Genomic DNA, 15,732 nt, shown 5'->3' with positions numbered 1-15,732 from the left:
CAACACAATCTGAACAAGTTCCTCATCAGACACAGGTTGCCCGGCAAAAGCGAGGTTGTTCAACACAATCTGAACAAGTTCCTCATCAGTTCTCAGAAACAAAATTCTATTTTGAGAGGTAGATGCATACCTTTAATCAAAAGCTTCCCATGTAGCTCCAACTATTCTTTTACTCGCCACCACGGACAGGACGGACGCAGTCAAGGATCCATTTATCTAACTTAGGATCATTTGTTGAACCCAAGCCGTGTACGCAGGGTTGACAGTGGTGGAGTTTGCAACATGTTTTGGGGGACACAACAACGTGCCATCAACATACCTCATAAGGTCCCTACTTTTCAGAATAGGAAGCATTTGAGCCAACCACAGTGGGTAGTTGGTTCTATCAAGTTTGATATTGACGATAGTGGAGAAGGGTTGGAAGGTGGTGCTGGTGTTTTGAGGGTTGGAGTTAACAACGGAAATATTGTTGTCAGCCATGGAAGCGTGGATGGAGAAGAATGGGAAGTATGATCTTTGTCGTTAGACAAAAAAAGCTCTTGAAACCATGTAAAACTTTAAGAACTCAGATTCTGTCACTGTGATTGCATACCCATTCAACTGTGGGATGCTTGTATTTATATGAACTTCACGATTGCATATGAGGATTTGAAATCCCTATTTACAAGGAAGTTTGAAAAACATACAAAACAAATCAGATCATCAACAAATTACATATTTGAAATCATATCCTACAAACAAGGAAACCTAATCAAGTAACACTTTCAAACAAAAATGAACTCCTCAGATAACGATGGACTCCTTAAAGCACGGTGGATGAAACTGCATGTGGACCTCATCTAACAGTCTATGCTAGCCCTTGTGTTACTAAAAGAGAAAAATTGTGGGATTATTTGGATTTTGTAGCCGATTGTCATCAATTGCCTTGGTTAATTGTTAGGGATTTCAATGACATGTTGTGTGTGGAAGATAAACTTGGTGGTGCTCCATTATGCAGATTAAAAAGGCTTCCAATCCTGGGTGGATAGGAATTATATGATTGATTTGGGTTGTATTGGTCCTAAATTTACTTGGACTAATAAAAAAGTTTTAGAAAGAATTGATCGAGGGATTTGAAATATGAGTTGGAGGAGCCTTTTCTTTGAAGCTTATGTTCACCATTTCCCGCGAACCAAATCAGATCACTGCCCAATTAAGATATGCTTAAATTCTCATCATTCATTTTCTCCCAAGCATCGTCCTTTTCGTTTTGAAGCTATGTGGTTGAGGCATGAAAATTTCAAGGAGTTTGTTGCTGGGTATTGGAGTAATGGTGGATGTTCGGTTGCTGATAAAACTTGTGCTCTTGTTAAACCGCTTAAGAAGTGGAATATTCAAGTCTTTGGTCATCTCAAACAGAGAAAGCGCAGACTTCTAGCAAGAATTGATGGGATTCAAAAAGTTTTGTGTCGTGGGGCTAATAAATTTCTTTCTAAATTGGAGGATGAGTTGATTTCTGAGTATAATGAAGTTTTGAATGAGGAGGCTATATTTTGGCATCAAAAGTCTCGGTTGAGGTGGCTTCAAGAAGGTGATCGTAATACCAACTTTTTTCATCTCACTACTATTGTAAGGAGGAGAAGAAATAGAATTGAAGGGCTCATTAACAATCAAGGTTCTTGGATATCGGAGCCTTCTAATCTGAAAAAGTTGGCAGCAGAGTACTTTCAAACTATTTTTTCGCGTTGGAAAAAGTCTAAGCAAATGGAATCTCTTCCTAATTTTTTTCCTGATATACATGATGCTGATTGTGAAGCTCTTACCAAAGATATTTAATATGGTTGAAGTCAAGGAAAGCCTCTTTAATATTGGAGGCCTTAAAGCTCCAGGTATTGATGGTTTTCCTGCTTGCTTTTATCAAAGTCAATGGAATATATGTGCTAATGATATCTTTGAAATGGTATGGAATGCTTTTCACTCAAGGAGATTGCCTGTGGGGTTAAACAGTACGCTGATAACATTGGTACCTAAAATTGATAATCCTCAAAAATGTTGAATTTTAGGCCTATTTGTCTTTGTTGCCCTCTTTATAAAGTGATCTCTAAATTCATTGTTGCTAGAATCAGACTTCTCTTGCCTTATCTGATTAGTCCTAATCAGGCTAGTTTTGTTCCTGGTAGAAAAATTTCTGACAATATCCTCATTGCTCAAGAAATTCTTCACAAGTTCAGAATGTCAAAAGGCCAAAAGGGATTTTTAGCCTGGAAAATTGATCTCTCTATGGCGTATGACATACTTGATTGGAAGTTTATTGAATATGTGCTGAATATGGTTGGGTTGCCTTCGAATTTGGTTCAACTTATGATGGAATGTGTATCCACCGTTAGGTACCAAATTTGTTTCAATGGTGAGTTTTACTCCTCAAAACTGTATTTGGCAAGGGGATCATTTGTCCCCTTATTTGTTTGTTCTATGTATTGAGAAACTTTCTCATTTAATTTCTGCAACTGTGAACAGAGGAAGGTGGAAACCTGCTAAGGCTTCTCAATCTGGACCTGGGGTCTCTCATCTCTTTTTTGGTGATGATTTAATTTTGTTTTCTGAAGCTACTCTAAAGCAAGCAAGATTAATGAAGAGGTGCCTTGAAATTTTTTGCAAAGCTTTTGGTCAAGCTATTAACTTTGAAAATATGTTCTCTATTGTTCTCCAAACACGTCCAGGGCTGTTGTTAATAGTATTTGTACAATTTGTGGTTCTCCTGTCAAATAGAGTCTTGGGAATTATTTAGGAATGCTTCTAATTCCAACTAGAGTTTCAAAGGCTACTTATTTGGGCGTTATTGATAAAGTTCAGAAGAGGTTGGCAACTTGGAAGAGCAAGGTATTGTCCATCGCTGAAAGAATTACCTTAGTTCAAGCTGTTACATCGTCCATACCAGTTTATGCCATCCATATGACCAAGCTTCCTGCTAGTGTGTGTGAAGAGTTAGACACGTTGAACATGAATTTTTTGTGGGAGGATATCGATCAAAAGAAAAAAGTTCATTTGTGCCAATGGAGTATGGTTTGCAGACCTAAAAGTAAGGGTGGTTTGGGGATTAAGAGAGTTTGTGTAATGAATTAGGCTATTTTCACCACGTTAGGGTGTAGGATTCATGCTAAGGACTGTGGTTTTTGGCCTCAAATTGATCCGGCTAAGTATTTGAAAGGCTATTCTATTTTACACCCAAAATTCATGAAAGAACCGAGTGTTCTTATTCTTGGACAGGAATTCTGTATGGAGCTAATCTTCCTAAAAAGGGCATGACTTGGAGAATTGGCAATGGTGAGAGTGTGAAATTTTGGAAGGATTCATGGGTCTTAAATGTCCTTTTAATTGAAACCATTGATGTTGCTAATATCTCTCTCTGAGTTTTTAAGTAATGGTTGGTGGGATCTTGATAAGCTCATAGGTGTGTAGCCAAGGGATATGGTTCCAAAAGTTATATGTCAGCCTGCTGGTACTACTGGTGTAGGTATGGATAAAATTATTTGGAGATGTGTTTCTAATGGAGTTTTCACAGTTAAGTCAGCTTATAATCTTTTCTTTGATGGATAGGATTTGCCTGATTGTTGCTGGGATTTTATTTGGAAAATTAATGTTCCGCCTAAGCTAAAAGTTTTTCTTTGGTTGATGAATAAAGAGAGATTGCTTTCTAATGAGCAGCTGTTGGTATTCTAAAGTTTACTAACTCAATACCAAAATATGTGGGTGATAAGTTTACAAACTCTATCACACCTCTCACTTTCACTCTCAATAAAATTGGACAAAGAAATAGAGAAAGGAGGGAAGCAACAAGCTTTGAAAAAAAACACTTGGACTTTGATATATGAAAAGAGAGTTTACAAAATCAATAGCTTACAAGCTGAAAATGAGAATGGGAAATGGGATTCGGATGATATATTCTAAGGCTTAGCAAGATGGCCTATTTATACAAAACTGAAAAAATAAACAATCCAACAATACATATAATGAATGATGGTGTTCCACATCTTTACACCCTTTCAAACACATGCAGCAACTTTGACAGTTGGCATACACATGCATTGCATCATGGCAGGTTGTAATAACCACCTTTCGGCTTGCACACAGCAGCTCACATCTCTGCTGTCTTTCAATCTCCTTTCGGCTAACACATGGAGGAAGCAATGATCTTTGTAGTTGCTGAAAAACACCCTGGAAAGAAACTGACAGCTTGTTTTAACCATTAACAACCTGTTTTTATTTGATTTTCCAACACACCTCCTCAAATTAAAACGCCTTTATCCCTAGCATTTCACGTAGCAACTTGAATGGCTCAACTGGCAGTGGCTTAGTGAAGATGTCTGCCACTTGTTCCTTCGTGTGACAATAGACAAGCTCAATTGTCTTTTGCTTCACATGATCCCTCAAAAAATGGAACCTGGTATCGATGTGCTTACTCTTTCCATGTTGGACTGGATTCCTAGCAAGCTTGATAGCTGAGATGTTATCCACATGAATCACAGTCGATTCCACTTGTGGATGACACACTGACTTCAACAGATTTCTTAACCAAATTGCCTCACACACGGTTGAGGCTACAACAACGTACTCGGCTTCACACGATGACAAAGCAACAATTGATTGCTTCTTTGAAGTCCATGAGAAAGCTGTTGATCTTAGAAAAAACACATAGCCAGTTGTGCTTTTCCTTTCATCTTGGTCACCTCCCCAATCACTATCTGAATAACCAAATAATTTTGCATCTTCACCAAAATTATAAAATAGACCATAGTTTAGAGTACCTCTTATGTACCTCAAAATTCTCTTGGCGGCCAGCCAATGAGGCTCCCTTAGTGTTTCCATGTATCAACTCACGAGTCCAACACCATAAACTATATCAGGTTTTGTGATTGTAGGCTTCCAACCAAGCTTTTGTACACGGTTGAGTTTACAAACTCACCTTCTCCTTCCTTGGACAGCTTCAATCCAGTTGCAACTGGAGTGTTGACAATATTGCACTTGTCCATATTGAATTTCTCCAATATATCTCCCATGTACTTTTGTTGAGAGATGTAGATACCGTCACTTTCTTGCTTCACCTATATGCCAAGAAAGTATGACATTAATCCATTGTCAGTCATCTCGAATTCACTGAACATGGATTGCTTGAACTCATAGAACATTGCTTCATTGTTTCTTGTAAACAACAAGTCATCTACATAGAGACAAATAATTAAGAACTCCCATTTTCACCGTTCTTCATGTAAACTGAATGCTCGTATGGACATTTCTGAAATCTATTTTGGTGAAGGTAGTTGTCAATCCTTGAGTTCCAAGCTCGTGGTGCTTGCTTGAGGCTATACAAAGCTTTCTTCAAACGATACACCTTATCTTCTTTTCCTTGTACTTGGAAGCCTTCTGGTTGTTCCACGTACACTTCTTCCTCAAGAACTCCATTAAGGAAGGCTGACTTGACATCTAATTGATAAATTTTCCATTTATGCTGAGCGGCAAGAGAGATTAGTAATCTTACCGTGTCAAGTCTTGCAACTGGAGCATAGACTTCATCATAGTCCACTCCATACTTCTGTTTGTAGCCCTTTGCTATAAGCCTTGATTTGTATCGATCCATACTTCCATTTGCAATGCGTTTGATCTTGTAAACCCACTTGACACCAATAGCCTTCTGATTTGGTGGGAGCTTTGTTAACTCCCAAGTGTCTTTCTTCTCGATGGCATGGATCTCTTCTTCCATGGCTTTCTTCCAACAATCTTCTTCCACAGCTTCATTGAATGAGAGAGGCTCATGGTCTGCATAGAAGCAGAAAAAATTGGTTTCTTCTTCTTCTTGTCCATAAATCTCTGTGAGACTCCTTAACCTCACTGGAGTTGAGGAGCTGCTTTCCTCACTAGATGTAGGACCACTCCTTGCAATTCTGTGCACTGGAGTTGTTGTGATTGTTTGAGCAGGCTGTTGCTCAATAGGTGGTACAACTTCTGGTTCTTCAAAATCAGTGGAGACGATCTTCTCTTTACTGACTTCTTTGTTGTTCCACTTCTATGTCTCTTCCTCACTGAAGATGACATCTCTACTAACCACTAGTTTGCCAGTTAGTGGGTTGTAGAGCTTGTATGCCTTGGACTCTTCACTATAGCCCACAAACGCACACTTCTCACCTCTATCATCAAGTTTCCTCCTCTTGGCTTCTGGAACTTGAGCATATGCAACACACCCAAAAACTCTTAGGTGTGCAACATTCAGCTTGTACCCACTCCAAGCCTCTTGTGGTGTCATCCTCTTGACACTCTTTGTTGGACATCGATTCAACAAATAAATCGAACAAGCTACAGCTTCTGCCCACAATTCTTTTGGCAAATTCTTCTCCTTAAGCATGGACCTTGTCATGTTAATGATGGTTCGATTCTTTCTTTCGGCTATCCCATTTTGCTGTGGGGTATAGGTAGCAGTAAGTTGATGCCTAATTCCTTGCTCCTTGCAGTATGCTTGGAAAGCATTGGAGGTGTACTCTCCACCTCTATCTGATCTCACAGCCACAAGCTTGTGGTTGCTTTCAGCCTCTGTGAGTGCCTTGAACTCCTTGAAGATTTTTAGGGCAGCCGACTTCTCCTTGAGAAAATAAACCCAAGTCTTCCTACTAAAATCATCAATGAAAGTAATAAAATACCTATTACCTCCATAAGACATGGGATCCAATGGACCACATATATCTGTGTGTTCCAACTGCAGTGGTGCCTTTGCTCTCCATGTATCACCAACAGGGAACGATAGTCGTGCTTGTTTGCCAAGCACACAACCTTCACATACTTGGCGTGTGGCTTCAATTTGGGGTAGACCACGAACCATTCCTCCACTTGACAGCAACTTTAGGCCATTGAAATGAAGATGGCCAAATCGAAGATGCCATTTCCATGACTCATCTTCCATTACACCGATGTTGCAGCTTCCAATCTTTGTGTTCAAATTCAACGGAAACATCCGGTTCTTTGACATTCGAACACGTGCAATAAGCTTTCTCCTTGCATTCCTGAGAGTGAGAAGCATGTTCTCCATATGTATAATGTACCCTTTATGGAGCAGTTGACCAATGCTCAGAATGTTGCTCTTCATACCTGGTATGTAGTAGGTATCGGAGATGTATTCTTCTCTACCATCCTTCTGGATGATCTTGATCTTCCCTTTTCCTTCAACTGGCAACTTTGAGGAGTCACCAAGACTTACAGATCCATAGGCCCCGTCTTTGAGTTCGGCAAAAAACTCATTCTTTCCACACATGTGATTGCTTGCACCAGAGTCCAAATACCAAACATCTTGTTGGCTACTGGAATCATGGTGTGCTAGCAAGACTGTAAGTTCTTCATCAGTATTTCCACTTGATTCTGCCATGTTGACATGCTCACCATTTTTATGTGAACATTCATTGGCATAATGTCCATATTGCTTACAGTTGTGACACTGGATATGCGCCTTTCCTCGAGTAGATCTCCACTCCTGAGACTGACCTTGATTTTGTGCATAGCCTCGACCTCTTCCTCGGGCTCCTCCTCGGCTACGGTTGGATGAACTCCCACGACATGAGTTCCACTGCCCACGACCTCCATTTGGTTTGTCAATATTCAACTTTGACTCCAAAGCTTGCTCTAGCGTTGTGGGGCTTGCATTCTTCTGAATGCGTTGCTCGTGAACTAGGAGGGATCCTAGCAATTCCTCTGTGCTCATTGTCTCCAAATCCTTCGATTCCTCAATGGCAGTCACCACATGCTCAAAGTTGGATGTGAGTGACCGAAGGATTTTCTCCACAACTCGTACTCCATCGAGTTTCTCGCCATTTCTCCTCATCTGATTTACTATCGCAATGAGCCTTGTGTGATAGTCGGAGATGCTCTTTCTTTCATTCATGTGAGCAGTTTCAAAATCTGCTCGAAGTGACTGTAATCTCACTTTCTTGACTCGATCTACTCCTTTGTAGATTGTACTGAGTGTATCCCATACTTGCTTGCTCATTGTTGCTTCTGCAACCTTCTCGAACGTTGAATCTTCCAAACCCTGGTATAGAAGATACAGCGCCTTTTGGTCCTTCTTTCGTAAGTCCTTGAGAGTGTTCCTTTGATCCGCAGTATATACGGCTTCTTGCTCGGCAGTGGGTACAACATACCCACTACTGACAACTTCCCATAGCTCCTGTGATCTAAACAATTTGAATTGGATGCACCATCTTTCATAATTTTCTTTCTTCAATGTGGGAACTTGGAGTTACACTAAGTTGGACGCCATAACTGCTGCACCTGCCAGAATGGTATTCTGGCTCTGATACCAATTGTTAGTATTCTAAAGTTTACTAACTCAATACCAAAATATGTGGGTGATAAGTTTACAAACTCTATCACACCTCTCGCTTTCACTCTCAATAAAATTGGACAAAGAAATAGAGAAAGGAGGGAAGCAACAAGCTTTGAAAAAAAAAACACTTGGACTTTGATATATGAAAAGAGAGTTTACAAAAATCAATAGCTTACAAGCTGATAATGAGAATGGAAAATGGGATTCGGATGATATATTCTAAGGCTTAGCAAGATGGCCTATTTATACAAAACTGAAAAAATAAACAATCCAACAATACATATAATGAATGATGGTGTTCCACATCTTTACACCCTTTCAAACACATGCAGCAACTTTGACAGTTGGCATACACATGCATTGCATCATGGCAGGTTGTAATAACCACCTTTCGGCTTGCACACAGCAGCTCACATCTCTGCTGTCTTTCAATCTCCTTTCGGCTAACACATGGAGGAAGCAATGATCTTTGTAGTTGCTGAAAAACACCCTGGAAAGAAACTGACAGCTTGTTTTAACCATTAACAACCTGTTTTTATTTGATTTTCCAACAGCAGCGAGTTAGAAGACAAATAACTTCTGATTCTTCTTGTATGATTTCTTGTGGACCAATTGAGTCCATTGCTCATATTTTAAAAGATTGTTCGAGGGCTGTGTGTATTTGGGAAAGTATGGGAGTTCCAAGGCAACTGAGAAATGCCCAGAATCTTGAGTTTAAGGCTTGGTTGCTGGCAAATCTGAAAATAAGTTCAAAAGGGACCAATGAGGGTGCTTGGTGTACTCTTTTCCTTTTTATTTGCTGGTATATTTGGAAATGGAGAAACAAGCAGATTTTTTATTTCAAATTTGTCGTGTCTATGGATCCAGAAGCAATCATTGTGAGAGATGTGGCTGAATGGTTGAAGGCTTGTGTGAAGTCTTCCGTTAAACCTGTCAAGAGGTAAATTTCCCTCTCTTGCGATCATCCTGATGTAAGTTGGTGTAAGCTAAATGTGGATGGATCTAGAAGGACAAATTCTAGTTGAATTGGGGCTGGTGGCGTACTAAGAGATCATAATGGCAACTGGTTAGGTGGCTTTGCTGTGAATTTGGGACAAGGGCAGGTTTGTGATGCTGAATTATGGAGTTTATACTTTGGTTTACAACTCACTATTTATAAGGGTGCTACTGATCTTCATATTGAGATGGATTCCAAGGCTATTGTTATGTTGTTGAAGCAAACCCAAGTTGATAATTTCCATCCTTTGGAGGCAATTATGCATAGTTGCAGATTAATGATGAGACAATTGAGGAGGTGTGAATTGGATCACATTTACAAAGAGAAGAATATTATGGTGGATTAGTTGGCTAACTGGAGTTATAATATGGATATTGGTGTTCTTGTATTTAATAAGCCTCCCGTTTGGATTAGATCATCTCTCATTGATGATAATGCTAGAGTCCCTTGGACTCGTTTTGCTGTTGTTTTGTAGTTCTCTTTGGGTTGTAATCCCCGTTCTTCACCAAAAAAAAAAAAAAAAAAAAAACCAGTAAACACAAACGTATTGTTACAGCAGTAATCCACCAACAACCTCATTAATCCTGATATTGATTTTCTTGTATTCCAGTATCAAGGCACACACATTATGAAGACAAAACGAATCTAACAAATATATATTACTGATACTCATATAATCATTAACAAATATAGGATTAAATACGAATAATTAGGATTAAATACAAATAACTACATAAATTTAGGAGTAATTCTAAATTGGTTCTAATATTTAAAAACATTCTAAATAACTACCTCATAGCATCTCCAAAGAATCCGAAGGAGATGTCAAAAGTCTATGTCAACTATTTTGACAAAAAAAAAAATAGCTTCAAAGGAGATGTCTCCTACATAGTTGACATTCTCCACTTTGCTGCCAAACTTGAAGGCAATGCTATTTTTCTTTTTTGTTTTATTTTAATGCTGTGCCCACATATTTCTTTATTTTTCTTCACTTACTGATTATTTTATTATTAAATTCTGACCCATTTGATTTTATAATAACCAAAAAGCATTTTGGTTATTTTGTCACATCAGCTATAAAAATTCAATTTGATATTTTATTTGACATCTCTATTTGGAGACCGAGATGGCAACAATTCGGTTTGAGGACGAAAATGTTATATCCATCTCCATAACCATGAAATTAACCATATTAAAAAATTGCAAATTAACCATCATAGATTATCCATAACCATACCCACAAGATAACGGATTCCCCATCATATCCATATTCATCAATACAAAAGATATATTCCTTCAGTTGACGCATTATAATTTAGTAGATATTAATTTCATCATTAAATATTTGATGTTTAAAATGATTCAATGAACGGATCTTGCGGAGTATAAAAATTAACTAGTGAATTTAAAACATAGATGATGTTGGTTGATCTTTGATATCTCTCATAAGCACCATTGAATTCTTATTGGTTTTGATTCAAAACTTTTGAACTTTCCTACAAAATGCAACTCACACAATGTAACTTTTGTATTCTCAAGGTAATGAGTCTAGTGAATAATGAATATATATATATATATATATATATATATGTATATATATAATATACCATATATTACTTAGTCAGATTTGGGGACGGATATGGATCAAGGCCATGCGCACCAAGCTTCCACAATTTGCTTGGGGCTATGCAATTTTGCATGTAGCTATGTTGGTTCGCCTGAGACCCATTGCCACCCAATCTCTTTCATCGTTACAGTTGGTTACTAGTTACGAGCCTGACGTCTCGCAGTTACGTGTGTTTAGGTGGGCAATTTATGTGCCAATAACGTTGCCACTATGGCCAAAATGGGTCCTCATAGGAGAATGAGAATCTATGTTGGTTATGGTTTGCCACCAGTTATTTGAGATACTTAGAGCTCTTGACATGCGATCTCTTTATCGCTCACTTTGCAGATTGTCATTTTGATGAGACAGTCTTCCTGCTGTTAGTGGGAGATAAGAACGTTAACATTTTTGCAGAACATCGCAGATTCTCGCATTGATGGTAGGAGGGACCTTGCATGAGCTTATAAATAAGTTAGGCTATTCCTCATATTGCCAATTTGTTTTATGGTGGAACCTCAATTTTCTTTATGGTATCAAAGTAGGTTTGGCCTACGTGTGAAGTCCAACAGCTAAACATGCTCCATGTCACCTTGTTTGTGTTGTTCACATGTTTGGCTTGAAACTCTGTTACACATGATGGAGCGTTTGAGAATGTGAGGTGAAAGAGTCCCACATCAGTTAAAGGAGAAACCTTATTGGGCTTATAAAAGGTTGGACTACTTCCCATATTGACAATTGGTTTTATGGTGGAACCCCAACTTACAAAGGCTTATAAGAGATTGAGTTATTTCCTATATTGCCAATGAATTTTATGGTGGAACCCAACTTTTTCGGATGATATGGGTTACACCGGTCCATGTCACCCTGTTTGTGTTGTTCACATGTTTGGCTTGAAACTCTGTTACACATGATGGAGCGTTTGAGAATGTGAGGTGAAAGAGTCCCACATCAGTTAAAGGAGAAACCTTATTGGGCTTATAAAAGGTTGGACTACTTCCCATATTGACAATTGGTTTTATGGTGGAACCCCAACTTACAAAGGCTTATAAGAGATTGAGTTATTTCCTATATTGCCAATGAATTTTATGGTGGAACCCAACTTTTTCGGATGATATGGGTTACACCGGTAAGGCTGCATGTTGATGATATAGATTCAACCGAAATCCCTGGCACCTAATTGTAGCGAGGGAGAGACTTCCTTCTTGAGGAAATAGCCAGATTTTGCTCTTAATGTCTTTCTACATTAATTTTCTAGAACCCACGACGTTTTGATAGTTTTCTAGGTTATAATTAAGATGAATTTACGGTGTTATGAGTATTATAGGTTTTTTTACTGGTACATAATTGATACTATAATAAATTGTTTTAAACAAACAACATTATTATTTGCATTGTACAAAAACTAATAGATCCCTGGATATTCTTATTTATCAGGGGATAATAGACTGGATTAGAGTGATGTATTACAAACAAATAGGAATATCCAAGATCTATTTGTTATAAACAACAAGCTTGTATGTCGATTACAACAATTGACAAACATTCTTGGTAACCTAACAATTAAACATTACTAATTACTTGGGAATACAAATTACCTCAAATCTAGTAAATAAAGTAGAAGCCACTCCATTGTCAAGGAGCTTTTTTTCTAAATTAGCTCAACTTGAATTGTCTAATTAGGCCCACATCCACGTACATTAGATTCCCTTGTTTAAAACTGACGGTGGAAAATGTTGACACTGAGAAAAGGCAGTGACATGGGTCACGAATCACAGCCAAACATGCCACATTTTAGGCTTTAGTGCTTATCGAATGACAAGAAAGATTAAATCTTAAAACAAAATAAAATCTACAATATGCATGCATGGAGGGTCCCTATACCCTCCATGAATTGTCTCGTTTTGTTAACTCTATCCCAACCTGCATTAGCTCTCTTTCCGAGTTGACTCGCTTTGTAGAAGTGCAACTCAGACTCGTTATCTCCTCCTAATAATCTAATTCCATTGGTATTCATTTCATCTAAAACTCTAGTTATAGTACAACTAAGTCTTCCTTATAATTATAATTGCCTTGTAATTTATGTCATTGATGCCGACTACTAGTAGTAGTACTAGCATATTGGCTCAAGTCACTCATAGAAGCTAACTTTGCTAGCTCTTGTTGAAAGAAAGACAATCCACCACTAAATATTGCATCACCTCCTCCTACTCAAAGGAAGTCTCTGGTTAAACTACTTTGCTCACTTTGTCCTTGTTTTGTCATGGCTGCTGCTTCAGCTGACATCATCAAGTGGTTGTTGTTCAAGAACAGTGACCCATCTCCAACTGTGGCTCCTTGAGTTGACGAAGGAGACATAAAATTCACCAAATCATTGAAGTTAAAGGCGGCGTTGTTGAATGCTGTAGCTGGGTTGTTGTTGCTGGTTGTAGATCCCGTTCGAGCTGCTTTTTGCAAAAGTGCTGTGGCTGACATGGGTTTTTGTTGGTGGTGGTTCTGATTGTTATTAATGTTGTTATTATAGAAAGAGGTGGTAGTGGTGGTAATTGTTTCAGAGAAACTCCCTTTGGATTCTTCCTCCTCCTTTAGCACTCCCCGAAGTAACAGCGCCGATGACATAGAGAGATTGTTGGCATTTGCAAATGATGATTCTTCCACGAACCTTTTGTTGTTAATGAGCCATTGCATCTGAGATGACGATGAAGACGATCCAAACATGTCCATTGATGCCGTTTGCAGCATTTCAGGCATAAAAGCTTTAGAGCTGAGATGAGAATTGTTGGCTGCTAGATGGTCAGAGCCAGCAACTTCCGACTGAAACATTGGTATAAAATTTGGGATTCTTTGTGGTTCATGGGCATTATTGGTAAATGACCCATTCATGAAGCTTGGATGAATAGTTGAAGCTGAGCAAAATCTTGCACTTTGCTCAGCCGCCAATGCATCACAGAAGGCTCTGTGTGTTATGAAGCTATCCTTCCTGTTTAACAAAATTTGGTCAACAAACTGATAAGTTTAACAGTGTATTATATGCATGTATAAAGCACATTTAAGTAGTTGAAATTTGGTAAATAAATTTGTGAAAATTCTATTATGCTCCTTGTGGCAATGCACTGGAACAATGAATGGTTGAATATGTTGCAAAAAATTAAATGAACAAATATTTGACAGTAGAGGATCCTGTGTATAGTAGATTCCCGGTGCAAAGTAGAAAATCCCACAAATTTGATGAGTTCAGCAATACTCGAAAAATACATGACAAAATCGCACACCCGAGTAATCATACAGCATTAAATATTTAAAATCAAATAGATCCCCATAAGGTCTCTACGTGAAAGCATTAAATGTATATTCTTTCCCCAAATTAATCATATAAAAGGAGGGAATTTGTAAAGATAGGAAGTGACGGATTAAACTGGAAATAAACAGTAGATAGTAGTACCTGGAAAAGAGTGTGCCACAGTCACATCTATACTCTCTAGTCCCACAAACTTTGCTATGTGCCTTCCAATCCGATTGAACTGCGTATTTCTTTGAGCACTTCTCACACTTCCACTTCTTCTCGCCGTGCTTTCGGCTGAAGTGCTTTTTGATTCCGGTGAGGTCTCCGAGCGCTCGCGATGGCTCGTGGTGCACGCAAGTCTTTTCCGGGCACACGTACACCTTCTTCCGAATAACTTCTGTTTTTGATCTTTGTTTGAGCTTCCACGGAAGGTTGTGGCCACGTCGGTGAAGCTGCAAGTTCTGGTCTCTCTGGAAACCCTTGTTGCAAATTTCGCAAACGAACCGATTTGTGGCCATTAGAGATTTTGGGGACATAGCTATCACTTCTGCATCTGGATCTGCAATTGAATTAAAGTCCCATCAAACAAAAAAAAAATATGAAAAAACGAAAATAACAAAAAAAGAAGGAATATTGATTGACATATGTTGATCGAAGCTAATGAAGTGTGTGAAGCTGCAAGGTAGACATGAAAACACACTTGCCTGGCGTTCCAGGTAAACTTCTCTTCCTTTTGAATTGATTATTTATATTAGGGTTAGGGTTAGGGTTGAAATCGGGCTCTTGAGCAAACCCTGTGATGGTGGAGGGAACTAAAAGCGCATCTTCGGACATCATCTGGAAGTTGAGCTTATTAGATGTAATGGGTTGTGGTCTAAACTTGATAATTAATTCAGCAAAAGTAAGTACAGAAGCAGTACCCTACCAAAACAAATTAAGAAAGTTAAAAACTTTACTACTGCAGAAGACAATAATAAAATCTCAGTGTCTGTATTGAATCCTTGAGAACAAATGAAGCACCTCAGATCAAAGCTTTTTTGTTTTCTGGGAAAATTCTTCACTTTGCTTGAACTTGGAAGGGAAAATGCTACACAGAAAATGAAAGCAAAAGAGAATATTTCTTCTCTCTCTTCCCCTTATCTTATACGGCTGCGCTCTCAATGTCGGTCAGCCATAGAATCAGCTGGACCGGTAGACCCCATTCTCTTCCTTTTTACAAAAGTGGGAAAGTTTTAAAAGATGAAATCAAGTTTTGAATTGAAAAGGTTAAACCCTAAAGAAAAGTGAGTTGCCTTTACAGCCAGCGATTCGTGAGGTAAAAATCATTACGCTATAATTGCATGAGGGCCATGAGGAGAAAGAGAGTGAGGGTGGTGCCGCCCGTGAGAGCTGAGTGGCAGCAGAGAGAGTGGGGGACCCATAAAAGACTGTCGATGACGGTGAGAAGGGAAAGTTGATAATACAAAGACAAGAGATGACTGGTACCGCTTGACATGTCGACCAAAACC

The 15,732-nt window shown here is 38.7% G+C and overlaps 2 protein-coding genes across 7 annotated transcripts; one reads left to right on the top strand and one right to left on the bottom strand.

Annotated features, from left to right (window-relative positions):
* The first annotated feature begins 1,257 nt into the window (after nucleotides 1-1,257).
* On the top strand, nucleotides 1,258-1,815 carry LOC137714311 (uncharacterized). Its single transcript, XM_068453551.2, has one exon. It carries the CDS (start codon nucleotides 1,258-1,260, stop codon nucleotides 1,813-1,815), a length of 558 nt encoding a protein of 185 aa, XP_068309652.2.
* Nucleotides 1,816-12,757: 10,942 nt separating this feature from the next.
* Nucleotides 12,758-15,428, bottom strand: LOC137715582 (zinc finger protein JACKDAW). Of its 6 annotated transcripts, none has more exons than XM_088691338.1 (4): nucleotides 15,245-15,428; nucleotides 14,929-15,145; nucleotides 14,384-14,783; nucleotides 12,758-13,921 (listed from the first exon to the last, which is right to left on the bottom strand). In XM_088691338.1, the coding sequence occupies exons 2-4, from the start codon at nucleotides 15,059-15,061 to the stop codon at nucleotides 13,153-13,155; spliced, it is 1,302 nt and encodes a 433-aa protein (XP_088547464.1). In that variant the 5' UTR covers nucleotides 15,062-15,145; nucleotides 15,245-15,428; the 3' UTR covers nucleotides 12,758-13,152. The 6 variants fall into 6 exon arrangements, with proteins under 6 accessions (XP_088547464.1, XP_088547463.1, XP_088547462.1 ...); XM_088691337.1 differs by having other exon boundaries at nucleotides 14,929-15,061; nucleotides 15,150-15,399; XM_088691336.1 differs by having other exon boundaries at nucleotides 14,929-15,061; nucleotides 15,245-15,358.
* Between the last annotated feature and the right edge of the window lie 304 nt (nucleotides 15,429-15,732).

This window comes from Pyrus communis, chromosome 3, assembly GCF_041283825.1.
Source record: "Pyrus communis isolate YQ-2024b chromosome 3, ASM4128382v1, whole genome shotgun sequence".
Taxonomy (NCBI): domain Eukaryota; kingdom Viridiplantae; phylum Streptophyta; class Magnoliopsida; order Rosales; family Rosaceae; genus Pyrus; species Pyrus communis.
This window is presented reverse-complemented; position numbering and strand designations above follow the sequence as displayed.